The sequence below is a fragment of the Passer montanus genome, unplaced genomic scaffold (genome assembly GCF_014805655.1).
Source record: "Passer montanus isolate IOZ18808 unplaced genomic scaffold, ASM1480565v1 scaffold54, whole genome shotgun sequence".
Taxonomy (NCBI): domain Eukaryota; kingdom Metazoa; phylum Chordata; class Aves; order Passeriformes; family Passeridae; genus Passer; species Passer montanus.
Genome location: NW_024370374.1, coordinates 6,336,411 through 6,360,502, shown reverse-complemented (window position 1 = coordinate 6,360,502; position 24,092 = coordinate 6,336,411). Strand labels below are relative to the sequence as shown.

Below are 24,092 nucleotides of genomic sequence, written 5' to 3'. Positions count from 1 at the left end.
GGGATCAAAAGTGTGATTATCTCAACTTCTTGGCCTAATGTTGATCCCCAGTTTCCAGATGATTGCTTCGAATTCCCATGGAATCTTTTCCAAGTTTGTGAATGTTTTTGAAAACAAAAAAGTGCAGGGGGAGAAGATAATTTGTACATGAGGAAAAGGGAGTATGATCATTTTATATTTGGGTTGTATTGATCCAAAAATGAATGTTTACCTCTCTTTGCCTGAAAAATTGGATTTGAAGGTACAAAAGTACTTGAAAATTCTCCCTGGGTCTACTGTTGTTTCTTTTCTTCTTAAGAGCGTGTAGCCTCTTATTGTTAAGGTTCTTTGGAGTATGATTCCACTAAAAGCCAGACTTTAAGTTTATCTTGAAATATAGACATCCTGAGATTTTAAAAAATTTGTTTCATTCTTACCTTCTTTAGTGCTTGAATTAATTTTTATATTTATTACATGGAGACAGTGTAGCCACAGTAAAAAATAACCAGGAATTCAATTTGGATTTTTAGTTACATACTAGAATGTAACATGCCAAACCTCAGTGTCAAAAAGATGAAGTTTTGAAGTGATCAAAGATTTCAGAACTCTTACCATCAGAAAAGCAGACTGAAATCCACAGTAACAGTGCAGCAGAACACTGGAAAAATTCTCAAATTAATTTCTATATCACAATTAGGTCTTATAGTATTTAAAAATGTTTATTTAGCTACATAATTCAAATGATAGGTTATATATAAAAACTATTTATATTTATCTGGAATATTTGATGGATGGAAGAGAAACAGAAAAATATTGGAAGGTGTCAGTGGGGATAACTTTCCTCTGTAGGAAAACCATGTTTGTTAGGGTGCTGATATCATCATTACTCTGACATCTGAGAGCAGCTCTGTCTGTGCATTGTGTACACTCCAACTCTGTAATTCCTTTAAAAAAAGGAAAATTATTTGCATGTGACAGAAACATCTAAAATGCAGCATATCTTTATTGTAGTACATTGTAAATAAGAAAGTGAGGAGTTTTAGAAATATTTTAGCATCACAGTAAATTGGATTCATTACTTTTGTTGAGAAACTAAGAATAATTAATTACTTAGCATTCTCTGAGGATAAGTAATTTGAGAGGTAAGAAAACAGAAATGTTTAAGAAAATTTTACAAATTTGTGAGTAACATAGGTGTGAGAGAGAAATTGAGATTTATGTACTCCAGCAGTCAAATATATTATTTGATACACTCTTTTTTTCAGCTGTACTCTTGATTCTTAAGGTCATGAAGGGTTATGAATTTTAAATCAAATACTGTTAGATAAGCAGAAAAAGGGGGCCAACTGAAACTTAATCCAGCTTCCTCAGTTCAGCAGGAAATGCCTTTATTGTATTTATTTCTGAATTTCTTATTGGATTTAGTAGTTGACCATCTTATTCTGAACAGTCTGAACTGCGATATTTAGAAGAGTTTTGAAAAGGGATTACCAGGCTGTTTTCACTTGCTACATAGCTGAAAGAAGTCATGATATCAACAGCACAATTTGGGACAACTTCTAAAGCTGGTTTTATCTGCCTTGAGACTTGACTGACCTCTAACAGCTCTGACAACTTCTGGGTTCAAACTTCTTTCCTCTGTAGCCTCAGTGCTGGAATGGGAATGACTATCCATGGTACTAAAATCTTAATTTGGTTGTCAGCTCTTATCACAGCCATTACTTTCACTCAGACCTGGATGATCTCACACATTTGTTCTTAGTGGGAATGTGAAGCTAGTGAATGCTATTTAACATTTATGGATAAAAATAAACTAATCTCCAATTTTAATGAATTTGCACGTGTGTTATGAAGGTGTTAAATATGTACAACAGTAAACCTGAGTGAAATTGAGGTCTGTTCTGCGAAGGTTTACTCTTCTGGAGTTTCAGGAAAGAAAGATTATTTAGAGAGGTTGTAATTTCCTCTTGACATTGCTTGCTTCAAATCCAGTTCCTAAATTGTAATGTAATGGACTGTGGCAAAATTTCCTTTCAGTAAGATTTGTTTTTGGATTTGAACATTTTGATATTCAGTGTGGTGGATTCTTTTCAACCCCTGTGAAAATGTTTGCACTGATATCTGGCCAAGAAGAAGGTTTCTGTCAATCTGCTGCTTAAAAAACAGCTCTGCTGCTCAAGATCCAAAAGAGTAGAAGAGGATTGCAGCAATCCGGGAAGAAAGCAAACAGATATAGGTGTAATTTTGAATACAGGTTAAGTTTTCCTAGGGTGTCAGTCCTGGGCAGTGATTGCATCTGCCTGTGCTGGCTGCTTTTCCAGTCCCACACCACTTCTTTATGCTTTGTGTGGCCTCAAGGGAGAGTGGAATTAATATTTTGTATTGAACAAAACTATATTTTGCAAAAAATCCCCCCAACTAACCAAAAACCACAAACTCCAAAAAACCCCAACCAAGAATATGGAAGTTTTAGCTTAGACCAGCTTGGGGAAGTAAAGCAGGTTTGAGGAGCAGGACTGGGATTTTGGGACACTCTTGACTTCCACTGCCATATGAAGTGTTTTTGAAGGCATATCCCTAAGCATTAGCTGCTAGCAGCAGATCAAGGGAATGGGTTTAAAGCTTTATCATTCTCTCTCAGCACACTCCAGAACTGATACAATTATTTTTCACAATCAACATACTTTCTAGATTTTTGGATACTGCTTGTGATTTGTGATAATGAGAAAAAGCTACTAGAAAAAAAAAAAGGCAAGACTTTTGGGGTGGCATTTTAATTAATTTCAGGGTACAACAAAACATGTATGTATGTAGAAAATTTTTTTTTTTAATTTTTTGTGGCTACAAACCTTGTGATTTCACTCATCATGAAAATCTTTCCTATTAGTTTTGGTGGTTTCATTTGTGTGGAGGGTTTTTTTTGGGAGTTTGTGTTGGGTTCTGGTTTTGGTTTTTCCTGCCTACAGCTTTGTATTAGCAGATTTGGGTTTGTTTCCAGATGGATTCTACACACCCACTTGCCATTACAAAGAAGAAAATACAATCATGTTTTCTACCTCAAGGGCATGACTCGTGCTTTCCCCATGACAAAATAAGTTTTTTCTGCACACTATATATAAAGTGTGACTTTTGGAAAACAGCTGGCATCAGATCCATGGCAGGCTTTTGCACCTGCTGGTGTGGCACCCAGCCTGTGAGCTGGGCTTTGTCCCACTCATCTGCTTCTCTGTGCAGGCTGCCACAGGGCACCTTTGCACTTGCACAGAGTTAGAGCTGCTTGCACCTTCTGCCACTTAGCAGCAGGAACCTGGCATGGTTCATTCCAGCAAAAGCAGTACGAGTGAGATATGTCTGTATTGCAAAAGATGGGGAAATCCTAACTAGCTTTCAGAATAGAATAATTATAATTGAAAAGCATTGCTGGCTTTCAGTTCTGTAATTGATTCTGCAGTTACACTTAGGACTTGCTAGATCATTTTAAATTTATGGCTAAAATACGTGAGAAATAAAGCCTCTAGCAAAAAAAAAAAAAAGATTTATTTAAAAGTGCTACCTAGACTTGTATTTTCCATAAAACTTTGTGAATTTCAGCTGCAATGTAATCTTTCTTTCTTCTTTTGTACTGTTCTATGATTTTGTCCAGAACAGTTAAACCACCGGCCTGTGATAATTCTGTGTGTGATAACCGAAATTCCAGTTTTGTGAAGAAAAGTTAAACAGACCAAACTTAGCTGTTAGATAAAACTATGACCATTCTGAATGCTTGGTTCACCACTATGGCATCATGGAGAATTCTTGATGCTATCTGTGAGCAGCATTCATAACCTCTGCTATTTGTCTGAGTAAACGTCAGAGTGCTCAAGGAGAGAGCGATATTAACCAGACTACCTTGCACCAGGATGGGAGGGGAGGGGGAGAGCAGGGCACAATATTTATGGCTCCAGGAACTATAAGTTGTAATTTAATGAGATCAAAGAGTTTGCTGTTTATTTGCTGCACTAGGAACTCTGAATAAACTGGTTGCAAAACAGATACAAAAAAAAGGTAAAAAAAAAGCTGCAGGATGTCTAAAAGAGGATAAAGACTATAAAATCAAAGGCACCATGTTGTAGAACCTTCTAATATAAAATTAATTTAGCATTCTCTTGAGATTAAGTAATTAATGTTTCAGGAAGAGCAAAGATCCTCCAAATTTATAGCCAGTTCCTGTTTTTACCAGATAATCACTGTTCTCTGCTTTTTTCCTCCTCATTCCCAAGAATGTACGCTGTAGTTACAATAGTAATTCCTATTGTACACATGGGTAAAGAATATTTTGCCAATATCAACCCAATGTCCACTTCTAATATACCTCTTGGAAGAGAAAATAATAAATGATGAAGTAAATACTTCAAAGAGATGAAACACATTTTACCTGTGGAAATAAACTTTTTAGTCACGTGTGAAAAGTTTGAGGTTTAGTAAGTCAGGTTTACACATTTCAGTACCTGTAATTTATTCTGTTGTTTCCATACGTTATTTCAAAGTAGGGCATAACCAGGATAGTTTAAAAGATTTGTCTCTGTTTTGAATTGCAATGCCTATACTGGATGAACTATTTATATGTGTTTCCTGTGTTAAGGAACTGAAGAAAGTAACTACAGACTTGATAAGGTCCAAGGTCACCTCTCAGTACAGGGTGGGAGAAGAAAACATCAATCTTGCAGTGAAGGAAAAACAGTTTCAAGAACTGGAACAGAAAATCAGAATGGTATTTTGGATTTTAAACAAATTAAAGATTTGGTGAATATTTTCTGTTCTTCATTCAGCAAACCTCCTGGAAATGATCCCTGATGGATACAGATTAGTGATTAATTTCTATTATATTGCATATACATTATAATGAATCTATTTCCACTATAAACCTTTCTTAGGAAAATAAATGCAGTATGAACATCAGTATAATTTCATAATAAAAAAATGGGTAAGGAGACATTAAAAAATAATTCAGTTTCTTTAAATAACCTCATGTGATGATTCACTATACCACATTCATACTATATTGTTAAAGAAAATAGACATTGATTTTAAATGCCTTTTACTGTTCTTCGTGCTCTTTTCTTTTTTTAAGGAGACAGCAGTCAGTAAAAAAGTTCAAGAAGAAAACACTCACATTAAAGAAGAAAAGCTGGTGAGTTGTAAATACAGCTTCACTATTTAAAAATCACTAAAGAATGTAGGTGCTATATTTCATGCTTAGGTTTCTTATTATACTGAGCTACAAAAACTAGTTAATTTCACTTGTTTACACTTCAGAAATATTTTAATACTGTCCTAAGTGGTGTCTTACTGCTCAGTTTTTAGAAAAAGTATTACCAGAACAAAGTCCATGGTTTGACACTTTATTCCAAGTCTTACGTTTTGTCTTTGAATTCAGACAGGGGAAATTTGGTATTCCCATGAAACACTTGTCTACATGTGGGTTCAGTATAAATAAGCAGTAAGGCTAGCATAAAATGCTGTTCTGCTTTCTGTGAAGAAAAGTTCAGTTTATTCTAACATTGCTGGTATTGAAACCAGGTAAAATGGAAATAGTGTGTCAATGGTGCATGAAGGAAATGATGTTCCATTCATACAGAGCATATACCTTTAGACTATTAAGCAACACCTTTATATCCCTGAACAGAGCTAGGACTGTCTTCTCTTGCCAACTCAGGTATATTCCAGAAAAAAATCCTTTATAAAAAAAGGCCGTGGAGTCAATTATCAAATGTAGCAAAAGAAATTTTTGTTCCCCATAATAACAGCATAAGGTACTGCTTTACAGAACATTAAGCGTGAAAAGGGTGGTTGGTTTTTTTTCCTTTTCTTGAACAATTGCAGAACTTTCACACTGCAGTTCACTAAAGGAAACAGGTCAGAGAAGTGTATCATTCTTGGTGCCAGGGAGGGACAAAAGCAGTATCTTGCTGGCATGCCCACAGAGCACTCATCCAGCAGCACTCTTCCAATTTATAAAAGCCTGCTTGCATTTTGAGCTTGCTTTTAACAAATACTTGCCAATAAAAACATGGAAAAAAATGAGAGACATACTCAGGCTTCATTACTCTCCCAGCCCTGAGTGCACTAAAAGGATTTCTGTGGAGATGAATGGAGCATAATTTGTGGAGCATATTTGCTGTGTTATCTAGGAGAAGGATTCTGGTTTGCATCTCTCTCCTGTTCTGTGTGAATTGCTAGGGTTTGTTTGGTAGGTTAGTTTGAACTTACGGAAGGGTTTGGTGTATTCTGGAGAGGGCTCTAATGTAGAGATGAGCTTCATGTTTCCTCCAAGTGTTTGGGTTTGAAGACATGGATTTCTGTGTTGTGGAGCACTCATAATTCACCTTGATTAACTGAAATGTTGGCTTCAGTGATTCTTGGACTTAGGCTAGAAATACCATCTAAAGTACAGCTGATTTGTACTAAACTCCATGAGAAAAGCAGGCTCGTCTATTTGAGAGAAAACTCTCCTAGATTTAAAAGATGTGGCCAGCTCTGCTACTGACCTGTTGGATGACACTGGCCAAGCAATTCCCCATCTCTGCAGTTCAGTCTTCTGGATGTAAAATTGAACTAAAAATAAATTAACCTTCAGTTAAAAAAATACTATTTATACATGCATGAAAAGGAATGGGAGTACACTAAAATATTGATTTTATTTTTATTAGATAGCTGTATCTTTTTATGCAGTAGAACGAAAACTAGAATAATTTGAAAACACTTTGGAAGTACGTCAAAATACTTTGTTTTAATAATATGTTCATCTCTCAATGTATTTTGAAGCAACTGAGCACATCTAAGACTCCTTTCTACTGAAACTCGGGGTTTTTTCTCTGTGTGTTTTCTTTCAGTAACTCTGTAAGTGGTCTTGAGGGGGTGATGATTGGCTTGTCTGGGTCATTCACTCTGTCTTTCAAACCTTGGAAATATGTTTTGTAGTGTTCAGTAAAATTGGCTCAGTTTCCAGCAGACTGCAATGCACTTCATGGCAGCACTCATGGCACCTTCATCAACTCAAATCAGCTCACTTTGGGTGCCGTTTTTTTTTTTTTACAATTTCCCCTTCATGAAGTAACAATACAGTCTTGAGGGAGGTACCACAAAAGTTCAAACCCTGACAGTAAGATGTGATATGACAGTAAGAGCTGAACCATATGATGAAAAGCTAATGGGTAGTGGTTCACATCTATTTAATTCAGAAGATACAGAATAATTTCATGTTAGGGTGATCCATTTATGGAATAATTTCTTTTGGATTTTCCATATTTTTCAGACCTGTGATATGATAAGATTAAGTTATTCTGTTTGTCCTGAATAGAAATCACAGTGGGATTTGATTTGATTTATTTTATCCAGATTTGCACTGAAGAATGTATAAAGATTGAGTAGATTTTATTTTAACTATAGGAAAATTTTTGAAAATTTTCTGAAAAAGAATGTTATAATAATGTTATCTTCTCCAAGGTAAAAGGTTAGAAAAGTGGGTGTTCTGATTTCTCCCTACAGATTTTCCCCAATGTTGAGGTTGGAGTACCTTTTTTGCAGACATGATTTTGTAAACACTGACAATTAAAAAAAATAATATAAAAGATATAAATTATCTAATGTTTAAACTTCAGCAACAAAAAATCTTGCTCAATATATTCTATTGTGTTTGTATTAATAAGGAAATTCTCAGCTCTCTACAGTGTGTGCAGGAGCTGCTTCAGCGAATAACCCAAACGAATGTTAGAATGGAAAGTGAATTAAAAGCACTGAAAGAAGACTATCAGGTCAGATTTTTCTCAATTAGGCAAGCTGTTACTATCTGTTATGTATTTTTTTAAGTCCAGGGCTGTTAAAGACATCTGTGTGCCTTTCAGAACTTTTGACCTCACTTCCATTGCTCCCTCAGCTCCTTAACTGTCAGCACGAGCCTTGAAGCACAGGCTGTGCTTTCCCTCTTCTCTCCCTAAAGTAAATCATGGTTGCCATTCTCAGCAGCTATTTCTAAAGGGCAAAACCAGAACAGGGTTGCTTTCAAATACTGAAATCAAATTATTTTATGACTTCTGTTTCTTGTAATTTTCATATAGGTACACATTTCTGGGCAACATTTCAGATTTCAGATCTTCGTTCATAGCTGGACCTTGTCCTCCGTTTTATTAAAGCAGAGGGCCTAAGAAAGAGGATTACCTTTAGCCCTTTCTTGCTGTGTTTTCTGGCATCATATTTATGCTAGAGGTGGGTAGTAGTCATGCTGGAGAGTGTGGAGTTGCAGCACTCCTTAGCTCCCCTTTGTCTTAGCTTAGAGCAAATTTCAGGAGGATACTTTTGAAGTGGCCCCTTTAGAAGCAACTTTAAGTGGCCTCTCCTCCCACCAGTTCAGGAGACATAAATTTCCTGTGAGAAAAGTGGAAAAAATTTATTTAACAAGCAAAGTATTCACAAACATGAAAAAAATTAATAATATTAAACAGTGAAACTTGTCATTGTTCTGAAGAGATGGCAAATTCAGAGAGCCTTTCTGAAGTTCGGGGTCCTTTTTGTGGGTGTGTCTTCAGTTTTTTCTCAGTCTCTCTGGGGGTGGGTCTGGTGTCCACAGTGTAGCTTGGGGTGCCCCAGACAATAGACCTGGTGGTACTGGACTGAACAATAGCTGAACAGTTCCAAAAAACAAGAAGGTGAAGAAGAAGGACCATCCACCCTAAAACTTGTATCTTGCTTTATATATATTACTGTATTCTAAACCCCAAAATTCTCAGTTTCCAGCCATGTGATATCACACACTTCTATTCAAACTCCACACCCACAATCCCAGTTCTGCCATTCCATTTTGGAAGCCTTCTCCATGGCCTCAGGTCAATGCAATGTTCTCTTGGGGGTCAGTGCCTGTCAGCACAGAAAGTCTGAAATTCTCAGTAACCAGGGTTCCAAGTGGGTGAGAAGGATGCAGGGGAGCAAGTGCAGTTTCTGCAGACAACCTGCATGCTACTTCTCACCCCCTTCGCTCTCAGAACCAGTCTTGAAGGTGTAGAACTTAATATTCAGCATAAACAGAACAGATGACTGGGGATGCAAGCATCATAAAGTCACTCTAGGACACTCAGCATGTAAAAGCAGCTCAGAACAGTTCAGATTCCACATTTCAGTAGCAGTCAGAGCACTGAAGATTAAGGTCATATCCATTCCCATCAGAGTTACCATGCAGAGTTCAGGTACAACCACTGTCTGGACTATTAAAAATTATTAGCTACTGTTTGCCCAGACATAACCACAACTGTTCCACTCTTTGAAGCCAAGGGTTTGAACTGGGAGTTCAGTTAATTTCAAATTGAACTTCCAGTGTGGATGTATACTTTTGTTTCTAAATAAATGCTTCTATGCTAATTTGAAATAATTCTCTTTACTCTTAACATGGGTAAGTAGTTTGCTTTCTGCCACAATATAAACATAGGACTTCTGTACTTTGATGAAACAAGTAAGGTTGAAGGTGAGCTGTGTTCTCCATAAGAAAGTAGCTAAAACCTCCCTAGGAATTAAAGCATCTGCAGCATTTTTACAAAGATTAACTGAACAACCCTTTGGCTATAGAATTACCTAAAGCAGCATGATTTTCTCTAGCTTCTGTTATTTGAATATTGGTCCAGTGAAACAGCTGGATTACTTGCTCTTGATACAATCCTGGTTTTTGTTAAAGTAAGAAGGTAATGTGCTTTTTATTTTTAAGATAATTGGAATTTCTTTGGAGATTAAAACAGAGGCTGGAGATAATTAACATATATAACCCTACTGGTGATGGCTCATAATACAGGAACCCTTTAGTCCTTTGTGTCAGGACTATTGAATAGCAAGTCTATTTTAAAGTGCCTTTTTCTGATAGCATTTCTGAGCTATTGTTCCCCCTCTCAGATAAAGTTTATAGTATGCCTTAAAGCTCCAGCTAAAACAGTAAATGGTATCTCTGAATCTTCTCTTTGAAGACTGCACATAAATGTCTACAAGTATGGCTTGTTTTTGTTCTTGTTGAGGTATGGATGGAGGACATGTCTCTGTTTTGCAGCCTGTGCGGGCCAAAAATTGATTTCTGGTTGCAATTATGCTAATTCTGATGAGAGCCTGCTCTGATCTGGGTCTGCTTGTATTAGACATTGGGAAGGTACTACTGTTTTCAATTTTTCTAACTACAGCACAAACCACTGCTGGTCATCAAAGCTTCAGTGCAGTCCTCAAAGGTAACTTCAGGCATAAATACTTCAGATGAAATGGGTGTTACAAGGTATGGATAACCAGTCTGAGGCTCTTGGTTCAACCTTCATTACTTAAACTGAAGTAAATAGACCTTTTTTTTTGCCTTTTTTTTTAATAGGGACCCGAATATATAACTTTAAAAAAATATTCTTAAACAGATGACAGAATACTTGAGAATGCAAGGAATTCAGGTGTTCCCGTCTGTACAACTGGCTTTAACATGTGATCAGTTCCATACATCTGCTACTTCTGAGATTTGCCCTATGAGCTATGCTGTGAATAACTATAATCATCAATCACCAAAGAAGTTGCACTTCAGGTGCAAGTGAAAGTATCCTTGGAGTTAAGAGGAGCTTCATCAAAGACAGGAGATCTTGGATTCCTGGTTTATACAACTGGATGAAAGAGTCTACATCAGAGTGGGATTATTCAGACAATGTGTTGCTGAATTGTCCCAATTTTGGAAATACATAATCTGTCAAAGAAGATCCGTTATATTCTTACGCACAACTTTTTCCATGTGTACAAAAGTGCAGGGTGGTTTGAATTTTCCTACTGTTAATACCTGTAAAGTATCGTTTTTAGCAGTGTAGCTAAATTAACATAGACTTAATTGGTGCTAAGTGAATCAAAAAGTTGACTCGTTTTTGATTAAAAGATTTGGTAAAAAGGAATTGGTTTGGAGTATTACCTCCATAACATTTTTCAAGTGGACTTTGAAGAAGCTCAGCAGAATCATAAATATGTAGCTGGTAATAGCTCATGCATTCAAGTTATGCTTACATTATCAAGTATATTTGTGTCATCTATATAGCAGGTAATGGAATGCAGTAACTCTTATCTTCCATATTGTTTGCTATGAAAATATGATAGGATAAAAATTCCAAGAGTACTGATACGTGTGTGAAGTTGCTGGTGATTTACACAAGACTCCTTAATTTAGTACAGGAAAGCTGAAAGAGTTAACCCAAAAGTACAGTTATGGTGGTATAAAACTTAATATTATTGTTATTTCAATGCACTCCTATTTCAGTGACCTAATAAAAATAAAGTATAATAAGATATATCCTTCATGTTGCAGTAGATATGCTTTAGAATGTAAAGATTATATAGCTTATAAGAGAGGTTAATAAACAATTTAGGACAGAAAAACTGATTATAAAAATATTTTTTTTCCTATCAGTATACAGTAGTTTTTTCTTTAAGTACAGTGGCTCTGGATTATGCTACATTTCATATCTCTCATCTCTGGACTTTATATTACTTTTTCAGCACATTAAAACTTATGCAGTGAAACTGAATAATGGCAAGTGTTTTTATACCCTTTTATAGCCATTTCTTTCTTCATAACCTCCCCCTGTTTCCTGTTAGCTAAACTATAAGCACCTTTCTGTTAATTTATGAAAATTATTGTTGAGATAGCACATTATCACTGATCTGTATGGCACTTGCAGCATGTTAGAAGCAAAGGTCCAAGCAACATAAAACACATCAAAATTCATTAATGTGGTATTGATTATTTTTTGGATAATTAATTTTATTGCAGGCCCTTGAAAGAGATAATGAGCTGCAAAGGGAGAAGGCAAAGGAAAATGAAGAAAAGTTCCTTAATCTTCAGAATGAGCATGAGAAGGCATTAAGAACTTGGAAAAATGATGTAGGTTTATTAAATTAAATGCTTTAGTATAAAAAGTTTTTTGGAATAGTGTCAAGCATTTCAGGTAATCCCTAAAAGCCAAGAAAATATTGCAGAAAAAATGCAATAAAAACAACTCATTTCTTCTCCAGTAATACAGATACTTCTAGAAATTAATATTTTTTCAAGGTAGATTTAGGTTGACTTCTGTGCTCTAAAAGTCAGTGCTCTTCCTGCAGTTCTGATTTGAAAGGAATTCTTCAGTGTGGACTGAGGGTGAAAGGGGATAAGAAAAGGTGTGTGTCTGCTATGTACCCCTAGTGAATTCTCCTCTGTGGACACCTAAACAATAGTTTGTCTTCTATATTTGACATTCTTTCTATTACCTCATCACTTTTAAAGACTATCTCAGTAATTATTTAATCCAAAACAATTAGCAAAATATTGTAGCTGTAAAAATTGTCTGCAATAATAAATGCATGTTTAGATGTAGGAAAGATTAATACCCCTTCAATAGGACAAGATCTGCTTAATGTGTGGAAACCAGACTCTTAGCAGCATTTGTTTAATAGTCTGTCTTTTTTATTTCTATGTGCTTGGCACTTGCTGCCAGAAAGGTTTTGATTTTGGTAGATAGATTTCCAGGGGAACTGTGGGGAAATAATGCAAAGTTGCCCTTGTAATCCTGTTGTCTAAGGCTCACTCCTTTGAGTGCAGCTACTGTAGGGATGACTGCAACCATGAGACCACAAAATAGTTGAACTGTTCTGATGCTCAGTTCCCTGAGAAGATTTGATTTCCCTCATCCCTTGGAGAATTTTATACCATAATTTCCTCTATAGATATAGGAATTTGCCATGCTTATTTCTCAGGAACGTTTGCATCTGTTCTGTAGAAGACAATTGTTATGCCTTTTCATATTTCTGCTATGGCTAACTAGGAGTTTTGTCTCCCAAAATAAATAATCAAGGATAACATTAACACTGGTCCAGAAATCTCTGTAAATTAAGTGAAGGTATTTCTGTAAAATTGCCCTTCGATTCTTTTTACAAGTTGTAGTTTGGACCATTCAGTTAGTTCTAAATACAGAAATTTAGTTGTTACATATTTTCTGAAGGAGGATTGGGTACTTGAGGCTATTTACAGTAGTGCTAAGCAAATTATTTGCTGTTGTGCTTTCTTGACAATATAGGTAGAGAGTGAATATTAAATGTTATATTTATCTTTGAGCCAAAAAGGAAGAAAGCTACAAATACAAATATCACTTTTTTGGAGTATTGCTACTAGCAGTAAATGGTGAAAAAAAAAATCCCAAACCAGTTAATAAAAGCTATAATCTGTAATGGTAATGCGGTTAAAATTTTGGTTGAATGAAAGAGCTCAATTACTTTGTACAAAGAAATTCCTTAGCATACTTTCTTTAAAGGATGAAGTTTCATTTGCTGGGCTGTTCATACCTTTGAAAAATGCTGGTTTACCCATTTGAACATGCAGTAAAGTGTTTGTGTGCTCTGTGTACTTGCAATTATTACAGGAGGAAAACATGAGAAGAGAAATACACACTATTAAAAATGAGCTGAATTCCCTTAAAGGACTTCATAGACATCTTGAAGATTATCATCCTCCTCCAGGAAATCAGCATTCCGAGCAAGTGGAAAATCTGCAGGTAAGTGTCTTTACTAGCTGTAGTGTGTCTTGTAAAAATCCCAGAGAACTAAAGATGTAACAGTTTTTCTAATCCTGTCATGTCCACTGATCTTCCTTTGACATGGCTCAGGCTAGAAATTTATGTGACAATAGCCCTAAATATCATTGAAACTTCCTGTACCCACAGAATGTTCTTCTTTTGTCAAGAGAGGTGTTTATAATACAGAATCCTGAGATACTACTTCATTAATAAATTTTTGCCTAACAGACAGCAGTTAACTTAAGCACCCTATCTTTACTAAGCCCTATTTCCCATTTTCCATGTGTATTTGTCAAATCCAATTGACTTCATCTGTATATAAGTTCCCTGGAGCTGTGGAAGTAGCTCACCTGTACTCAGAGGAACTAATTTCATCTTCTCTAAAATCTGTAACAGGGGACAGATCAGAAGGTTGTTTTTATCAATACACAGGTTATCTAAGTGCTTCAATTTTAGTGTAAGAAACACCAACCTTTATGTCACACAGCATGTTTAGGAGTCATCAGAGGCACGGTGAGCTCATCAGGTGGTGAATGCAGGAGGTAAAAGACTTACATGCAGTGCAGCCTGAACTAGAATTGAGCTTGGATTGTTGGGTGAGCCAAACACATGGTGCTGGGCACATATAGGAAGTCAGCAAGTGGTTAAGAACACAAAGATGGGCTTTTGGAACAAAAGGAAGAACACTTAGCAGCTCTGTGTTATCCCATGATCCCTGCAGCTATACATATAGATATAACAGATCCCTCTGTTAGATCCCCTGCAGCCTGTGCTATCCCATGATCAAACTGGATTGCTCCAGCCTTCTGTGGCATTGAAAAAATTGAGCAGTCAGAAGCCATAAGAAACTTTCTCTGTGCATCGTGTTCTGTTGTTCTGTTGAGTGTTTACCATTAACTTTTACAAACAAGTAACGCTCTGTCTTCAAAGAACAGAAGACTTATTTTTCATGTATACAGTCTTGTTTGTAGTGTTAAGAAAATAGGAAGACACTGTGACTGTAAAGACAGGTAACTATTTTAGAGCTAGTCCATGAATTGTCAGTAAAATGACAAGCAGTAGAAATATTTTAGGATTTGGAAGAATGTAAAATCAATTTCTTTTCAATGCACAAGCATACACATATACATGGCTGTGGTATGGGCTTAATGCAAGGGAAATTAGATTTAAAATGATTATTCATTGTGCCAAAGCTGAACTCTACAAAGAATTATGCAAATTGTGTATCTTAAAAATCACTGGTTCCTTGAATGGAAAAGGAATATTGATTTTGTTTAGGATGCAGAATCAAAGTGATAAGGCGTTCATGATAAACAGTACTGGTGCTTACTAAGTTCATGGCTTTGAAAGCAGAAAAGCTTAAAGCATATGCTCATAAATGCAAAAGAAGTCAGATGTCTTCCAAATATACATCTTACACTATCTTATGGCAAATTGCCACACCACTTTGTGTTGTACAATCATTAGATTTCCAAAGCTAGGCAGGTTGGACTGAGTGGAACACTGCCAAGCAGCAGATCATGTTTTGATTTGTGGAATTTCACCTTCTATCACTAATGAGGCAGCCTCTAGTGACACATAAAAGGGAAAGTGTTGGCTTGAATTTAGATCTTGACTGTGGTTCCAAATGTTCTAAGGAAATATGCTTATGCTTAGTTTTACACCTAGTGCCATCTGAAATCCCTGTGCTTATTTGTGGGACATGAAATCCAGAATATACTTAAACTTCTTCACACTGATCACCTCTGGAATAGTAATTAAACAAAAGATGTTTTTAAAAGAAAGGTACAGTGTCAGACCTCATTACAGACTTGGATTGCAATTTAGTTTAACCTTACCATGCTTCACATTTACTTAGATGCAGTTTGTAATTCAGCTGTGTGCCTTTAGAGAACAGGGTTACACCCACCAATGGCTTGCTGGAATTCATGTGTGGGTGTATGTACAGGAAGAGCTGGTTTTCAGAAGGGCTTGAATTTCATACTATGAAATGGTCTGTTGAGGGAGAGGATATTTAGGGATATATGTGTTTCTTAGTTAGATTTTACTAAATCACAGGCAAAAAATTAAAGTTTAAAAGTTTTGGGTTTTAGGTATTTTAGTTTGTCCATCTTGAACCTATTTTTTAAGGGCTGAACAGCCATTTGAATTTATTGAAAAGCAGGTTTCTTCAACCCCATCTGAAAACCTGGAATGGAAACATGAAACCTTTCTGCCTTTCTGTGAACACTTTGTCCTGTTTATTTCAGGTGCCGTCACCAGCTCAGCCCACACCAGCAAACATGGTAAGTTCACTGCACTGGCTGTCTTATTACTGTACAAAAGAGCAAGGTACACAGTTAGAGAGTGGCGCTTGGTGTTTCTGTCTGAAGAAAGAGCTCCTAGAAACAAAAGCTTGTAAGATAATTACAGATTTCAGGAAAGAAAAAGGAAATTTCTACTATTTGTATTCAAAAAGCTTGAAAATTATGCCAGGGCTTATAGAGCAAGGAAGCAAAATTAATTAAAAACCTAGAAAAAAACAGATGCAATGTATAAAATTTCCAAGTGTGACAGGGAAAATAATGATAAAACATGAGGAAAAGAGAGAAAAATTTCAACTGAAACTTCAAATTGAGTGTGGAGGAAAATTATTTGAGGATCCTCCTCTATTTACCATGACTCCTCCCTCCCCCAAACCAGCAAAGCTGGGAGCATCAGGATGTTCCTGTCACCTGTAGGAAACTGTTTCTGGCAGATTTGTGTTCTACATCCCCTACTCTGCCAGCACTGCAACAGCCCCATTTTTTAGCAGTGCTGTCTCCCTGCCTCCCTCCACTCTGCAATATTCTCTGTCCTCCCCGCACTCCCCGTGCCCAAGCACAGCTCTTGTAACTCCCTCCCACATCCCAGGCTTCCTTCTGCAACACCTCCAGTCACCCAAGTATCTTCAGCTCTTTCCCACATCTTTTATGGACTAAGCTCCCTCCCACATCTGCCTATTTTATTTCCTATCTTTAGGGCAAGAGCCAGCACGTGCTCCTGTCTTCAGCTGCCAAACAGTTGATGATGATAAAGGACGCATCTCCTTTTGCTTTTATTTTGGTGGGATTTTATTATCTTCACTATTCAGGCCCTAGATTCCACAGAACTTCATTGACTGCAGCTTTCAAAACTGAACACAAATACAGATGCAGTAGTAGACCAGTGATTTAGACTTTTAAGTAGACAAATCTTTCAGGCTTTTAGTCTTGTTGAATTTGACATGTCAAATTCATGTTAAAAAGCTATTTGGGAGGGAATGAGGAACTAAATGTCAGGGATTGTAAATTCAGAAGCCTTATTTGCCTATGAAATGAAGTTAAAAGTCCTGGGCATTTTGTTTATATGTGCATGTGTTGTTTTTGTGTGCATGTTGTTTATGTGTTTGGGTGTAAACAGCAGTAATGCACGATTTTTGCACATGGAATTACTGAGTAGGTCACTGCGTGGGCCAGCAGGAAGAGGGAGTGATCCAATCACCACATGTACAACACAAATTCCTTCCACTGAGGAATTCTGTCAAATGTATAGCTTTGTGCACTGTAATATAGCAGGACCTGAATTCTTTCCTACTCTTCTAGGGCATTAGTCTGCTTTTTTCTTTTCTTCTGTTTACATTTCTTTTTTATGCTTAAGGTCTTCATTTTCCATCAGAATTGTAAAATTAATTTTAAATCTCAGTCCTGAACTTTTTACCTAATCAGTAACTATAGTAAATAAATTACTAAAATACCTATAATCTTTTGTTCCTATGCTAGAGTAGTCAAGAACACTCAAAAGGCAATGAAATACAGGATATTCAGAAAGAACATGAGTTTATGCAGTCTGTAATAAGAAAATATGGTAATTGTGGAAATGAAGAAGAAACTGAAGTAAAAACCACAAGGGACCAATCTTCAAGCATGGAGGAATTAAAGATAGAACAAAGTAATAACCTTCCATGGATAGTAGAGATAAGTAGTATTGTTAAGAAAGGATAAATATTTTCAGATATAGTATATGACAAGAGAGGGTTTAAATTCTGAATTAAATGGTCATATCTAAAATCTACAGAATGTTAATATATTCTCTGCTCTCTCAGTTTGTAAATATTTTACAAGTGACCATAGTGCAATACTTACTTTCAGTAACTTTTTGACAGGCTTGTGTGTGTAATATAAGATATCAGTATTGATACTGATGCTGAGTCCACCTCTCTGGAAATTCTAAACTGGAAAAATAAAGCATTACATAACCTCTGGGTTATCAGTCACTAACTAGAGAATACCCTCACTCTACAGGGCCACAAGTTCTTGAGAACAGTTTTAAGGATGAAATTAATGTTGCTAGCCCTTGTGAAGTAAAGCAAAGGGAGGCTTCTTCCAGGAACACCCTCTGCACAGATACTGATTTAATTACCCAAGGACACAGCAGGGAAATGCAGGTCCCTGGCTGCAGAGAGGTAGAAGGAACAGCACACAGAACATTACCAGATGAAAACAATGCAGATTCAGATCAAAAGCCACAGGACAGCACTGAGCCTTTGGCAGCACACCACACACAAACAAGGAAGGACTTTTTGGGCAGTGCTGAGAATGTAGGTGCTGACAGGAAAAACAGAAGTCAGGAGACCAATGCCAGCAAGGAAGAACTGTGTAATACTGGAGATGAATCAATTTGTGCCAAGGCAGCTGCAAACTCAGACAGCAGACAGCACAACAAAAGTGTCCTCACACCTGAAGCACCCAAACCTGAGTCTGAAGCTGTTCTTTGCACTCAGAAAAGTGCTCTGCATGACAGAAGTACAGACAACCACCAAGCTAAGGAGTTAAGTTTTGGCATCCTACCTTATTCTAAAGAGAATTCTCAAGCAGAATACCAGAAATGCAGCTTGCTAGATAGTGACAATTCTGTAGGCAGTGGATTGCATAAAACAGAAAAAAACTTAAATTTGAGTGGTTTACATAGAGATAAACTTTCTCTGGAACAGACACATGTGGATGCTGGAGGCAGAAATGATGACAGTACCAGAAACATGAACAGCACTGGTGTGCTGGCAACTGATGCTCAACAGCCACCAACTGTTTGTTGTGATAACACAAGTGCTGATGATGCTGCTGCAAAAGAATGCAGAGATAAAAAGGTTCTCTTAGGTACTTTCAATTTATGCCCTCCAAAAACGGAGAGAGGAATAAATACAGATGACATGCACAGCAAACAACCTGAACAAAGCAGTACTAAACAAACAGGGAATGCTGCAAACACATGGACTTCCAGTGCTGAAGCCAAATCTCCAGTAAAGGCTGATGGTCTTGAAATTGCTCACAAAACCCCCCCAGCACATAAGGCATGTACAGATAAAATGATTCCACATAAAAATGTTAACAATGGTACTCAGATACACTCCATCAAAACTGGACATTCCCTGGAGATTAATACTTCAACAAATGACACATTGTTAAAAGAGAAAAAAGACTTGCTGAGTAGTACAGTTCCAGGAATGAGGCTTGCTGAGGGTCACCTGAAAGAATCATGCTCTTTACCCATGAGAACATCTGGAAATTTAGTAAACATAAGTGTAAGGTCATCCTTTGATCTTCCCACCTCAGATAAAAAAGCTGAGAAAACTCCACTATACTTGAATTTTTTAGCTCTCAGTTCTTGTTCAAGAGTAAATCAAATGAGAGGTCAAGCTACATGGACTTCAGCTACCAAGGAGCCTTCCCTTTTGAAAGACAAACCAGCATGCTCAGTGGAAAGCACAAACATTATTTCAAACACACAGAGTCAAGATCTCAGTGAAAATGGGAACAGTGGAGAAACAGGACAAGGTAAGAAAATACAAGCATTACTGTTCTGAACCATGTAGTGCTTAGAAAAAGTATTAGACTGTGACATCTCTATATCTAAGCTTTGTGTAGAAAAATGTAAACCTGGCATTTTAGTTATATCACAAAAAGGTGAGATTGCTCTGTTTATGCTATAAATGCTGCTAAACAGCTTTTCTTAGCTTATTAATTACTTGATTAATGTTTTTTTCATATTTCCCTTTGTGAAATAACAGCAGTGCAATGGCAAACTGAATTTTGATAGGTGTTTCTAACCCTAATGTACAGCATATTCTATCAGGGCTCTGCATGGATCTGAAAAGCACTGAGCAGCTTTTGCAAATTATTCAGTGTTCTCATTTTGCATCAAAATTAGGGTAGATTTTGAACCAGTAGGTGCTTCTTTGAATGGGTCTTACAGAAATTTACTTTTTATTTTATTGTACATCTCTAATTTAGATGGACCATTAAAACCATCTGAATGTGTTGAGTGTGTGAAAGGAGTTTATATTCTGTCAGCTCTGGAAAACACAGAGCTTGAGGTGCTCAAGGAGCATTATAATATCCTGCGATGGACACTTGGTTATTTGTTGAGCAATATTTTGCACATACAGAATAGCAAATATGAACTTTATTCCATGTGTTTCTAAATCATTACTGAGATGTGGAAAGTCTGTATTTTAGATTTGTTTTGCAATAAAATGAGCCGGTAATTACCCCAAAACTAGAGCCCTGGGTGTTAGATGCTTTCCAAAGAGCAGGGTGTTTGTGTCCATAGAGTTTTTATTGGTACACTGTTTTCACCTTTGGCCCTTGAACATACCAGGAGCAGAGTGGACTCCCATCCTTAGTTTGCAGCCAGTGGCAGACAGAAACCCAGCAGTCTGGTTTCTTTACATTGCTCTGTTGCTATGAATTTAGCTCTATAGGTAATTTTGTTTCTGTCCTTGGTCTCCTGCCCATGGATATTTATGTTCAGATGCACATTTTTTCAAGTTCAGTTTCAGAAATGTCTTCGTGTCTAAAACAGCAGTAGTGGTAGCAAGGTAGCAGAATCCTGATCTCAAATGGCATGTTATTTCTTTTAATAATGTGAATTATTAAAAGAATCTGTGAATCTGTTTCAATAAAATGACTGTCTAGTTCATGATGTTCTGCATGTATCTTTTCTGTAAGAACAGACAGAGCTATGTAAATTTCTTCCCTGTGAGTTTCTCCTCCTCTTGTCAGAAACCTTTCTGTATGCCAAGTACTGGAACTCCAAGTGACTCTGAGAGATTGATCCAAAGGAATTGGTAGGGAACTAACTCCAGTCCCTCATTTGAGTTGCCTAGTTGACCCCTTGAATTCCAGCAAACTTCCATGGTGAGGGTCTTGGTCTGTGTCCCAGGTGTGCCTCATGCTGCCAAAGTGAGATAGGTCCCTTCTTGAGCCTGCTGCCCTCTGGGAATGCTGCACCTCCTTGGCAGAGTGGAGAACCTCCCTGTGAGGGCTCTTTCAAGGCACTGCAGCTCCCAGTGTTTGCTGTGCTTGGGCTTTGTGTTGTTTTGTTTGCAGATCTCTTCCCAAATGGCAGACCTGCAGTGGAAGCCATGTGGACACTGGACCTACATTTTAAATCTTATTTTTTTTTACTGACTGGAGCACAAACCATTTAGCCATATGGGAGAGCTAGAGGTGAAGAGAATTGGTGAAAGAGTTGAGTAAATGTATCTGAGGGAATTCCTTCTACTGCCTAACCACAGTGCAATTTTTTATCCATACACTGGTTCCCAGAGAGCAGATACTCCACCTCAGTAAATGAAGGAATGAACTGGGAATGGGAAAGATCTTCCTGGCAGATGCTTAAAAAAGAAAATAAACACATCATAACCATTTTCCTCTTCCTCCCAAGAGAAAATGTCAGTATTCTGAAATAACTGTTACATAATCATGAGGTAACATGTATTTTCGTAGCAAAACAAGGTTTTCCTGTCAATGCAGTGATCCACAGGCATCTGTGTAGTGACAAAACAGCTCCTGTTTGTACTGTGAGGAACTGTGAAAGCATCCTTGTGTTTTCATCTTGCAAGGAATTTGATATTACTTGCAACAGAATCTAGTGGTGCTGCATGAAGCCTCTGAAGGACTTGTCTGTGATTAATCTACTCACTTGCCTTTCCTACCTTTAGTAAATGACTATTGCCTGACCACCTGAAACATCAGATAGAGCCATTAAAGACTCTATCAGAGACTCCTAATCTAAAATGTTTTTTGATTGTCTGAAAAGCTTTGTATTCATATCTTCTTTTATTATAAGCCACCCTGGAATATCATGTTACAATGGTATTAATTATGCATTTTATTATTGTTATCAGACAGTGAGTTTAAAGTAATAGCATTTGAAACAATATATTCAGCTAGAATATTTAGAATACATACACTTACTATAAATCACTTTTCTGTCATTAACTTAATATGTGAAAATGAGAGAAAACATTTTTAATACCTCATCTTTAGAGAAAAAATAGATGAAGCATATGAAAGAAAAAAACAAAGGGCAAAAGCCTATAACAAAGATTCAGGGATTTAAACCAAAAATATTTGATTTTTTAAGATCAGAGGTAAACCAGTTTAGTCATTCACAATTAGTGCCTGGAGACTAAATTGCAGTTGTTACCATTTCCTTTTTTGTCAATCAGGTTCTAGCAGTTTGAGCAGAGCTGCTGACACTCTGAATACCTCCAGTATCCACCAAGAGCCCCAGGGAGAGCCTAGTGAAGAATGGAATGCTACAGCAAAGGCTTTTTATGATTCTTCTTTTCCCACAGAACATGTAAGTCAATTAAAAATATTGCAGACCAGACCTCAGTGAGCTAATTCCACAGATATTTGTACAACTGTACCCATCTGGATACTTTAGGGCTGAGTCAATCTCCGAAATAATATCAAAAGGGCAACAAGACACCATTTTTCACAATTAAGGTTGATAGAAAGCAGCAGGAAAAAGTCACAGCATATGAATCAACCAGATGCTAACCAGTCTGTTTGGGAGGGGAAGAGGCCTAGTCTATTGTTACCCTAATAAAAATCATCACCTGCAGTAAAAGTAGAAGTTAAAAAAAAAAATTAGTAGTATGTAAATGTATAAAAACATTATTTCCTCTATTACTTGATAAGACCATGAATTTAAAAGAATCCATGGAAGAATAAAACTTCAGCACGTCTGTGAATCAGAGCCTCCTATCCATTCATCACACACTGTAGTTATGTGATGCCCTATTCAGAGTAATGTTATTTTGTAGGGTAACATTACACAAACTTGTAAAAACCTGTTGTTTCCCAATGACTCATCACTGCATTTTCAGACCTGTGATAAGATTCTGGAGCTTGAACAGCTCTAACTGCTCGATTAGAATTTGTTGAATGTATGGTTCAAAAGTGATACAGCAATTTACAGCTGCAGCTGACCTTTCCTTTTTAGAGGAGGCTCTGGAGGTATTTTTATTTCTCAGGTAGTTAGGGCTGTCTCTGGATGAGCTGTACAGTGGTTTCCAGTGTTGGTCGGTTGACTTCAGCAGATAATCAGGTTTTGATGCCATCAGCATCCACATTGCCTGAAATTCACAAGACTGATATTTTAAATTACTCGACTTTCCCAGCCTGACTCTACTTGTGAATGACACTGAGGTGGATTTTTCACTCTTGCATTGTCTCAGAGGTGGAACCAGGAGCTGAGTGAACTACACTATATAACCTACAGCTGAAGCAAAGCTGTGTTTCATTATCTGGTTGTGGTTATTCTTGCTTTGTCACCTCCAAACTAAAGCTCCTGCTGTGCTAGCTGAGACAAAGCAGAGATGGACAAGAGCCTTGCTGGTTTCACCTTAGATTTTCCAAATCCTTCATCTACAAAATCTCAGCCTGCAATAATGCAGAGCACTCCCTCCTTTCTGTGTTGGTGTCATTCTAATACCCTCTGTTCTCAACTTTTTGTCATTTTAATGACCAAGATAAACAAGCTGTTGGGAGATTAAAAATGGGCTCGACAGTCTTTTTTGCTGCTTCATTTGCTTTGACTGACATGTATGATTGCAACTGGAGCACACTAAAGCCTTCTGCAATTTGGGTAATCTCATTCAATCACACTACAGTACTCTAAAAAGGAATAAAAATTATAAACAAATGCTACAGGTACACTTATAATTCTAATAAAAATATTAAGAACTGTTTTAAACATTAGTCTGTCCATGCTTAAGTACCACAATAAGGATGAATAAGCACCCCCAGCTCAGTTTAAACACGCTCTTTTCAGTACAAGACAGGTTCAGCCCCCATGCTATTCCACAGAGATTTTGACTAGTGGCTTGCAGTGAAGTATGATCTGTTTGTTGCTGAGGCCTTGGCGGAAAGAATGAGAGAATTTACAGAAACTTTCACTGCTCAAATGAAGAAGTTACTTCCTCACTAAAAGGGAGATGCCAGTCATTACTGACCTGAAGTATCAGTACCTTCAGCTGCATGGCAGCAACATTGTCACAAATGCAAAAATGAGCAATTTGCATCAATTCTGTTGTTCATATTTCAAACTTTAAGAAATGCTTCCTAGGGAAGGTAAGCTTTAGCACAAAATAAAGGTAGGCCTGGTAAAGACACAGTTCCTTAGAGTTGGCTGGGGCACAGTTACCTAATATTAAAAAATGATTGAGCAGAGGGGGAAGGTCTCATCTTG

At 37.0% G+C, this 24,092-nt stretch overlaps 1 protein-coding gene across 1 annotated transcript in view; it reads left to right on the top strand.

Annotated features, from left to right (window-relative positions):
* CCDC73 (coiled-coil domain containing 73) overlaps nucleotides 1-24,092 on the top strand; it is a 46,602-nt gene that overhangs the window by 20,907 nt on the left and 1,603 nt on the right. The window contains exons 9-17 of the mRNA XM_039725094.1: nucleotides 4,601-4,729; nucleotides 5,090-5,149; nucleotides 7,668-7,772; nucleotides 11,777-11,887; nucleotides 13,401-13,532; nucleotides 15,803-15,838; nucleotides 17,333-17,501; nucleotides 17,855-19,384; nucleotides 22,063-22,196. Coding sequence (XP_039581028.1) covers nucleotides 4,601-4,729; nucleotides 5,090-5,149; nucleotides 7,668-7,772; nucleotides 11,777-11,887; nucleotides 13,401-13,532; nucleotides 15,803-15,838; nucleotides 17,333-17,501; nucleotides 17,855-19,384; nucleotides 22,063-22,196 — 2,406 coding nt within the window. The remainder of the gene's footprint in view (nucleotides 1-4,600; nucleotides 4,730-5,089; nucleotides 5,150-7,667; nucleotides 7,773-11,776; nucleotides 11,888-13,400; nucleotides 13,533-15,802; nucleotides 15,839-17,332; nucleotides 17,502-17,854; nucleotides 19,385-22,062; nucleotides 22,197-24,092) is intronic.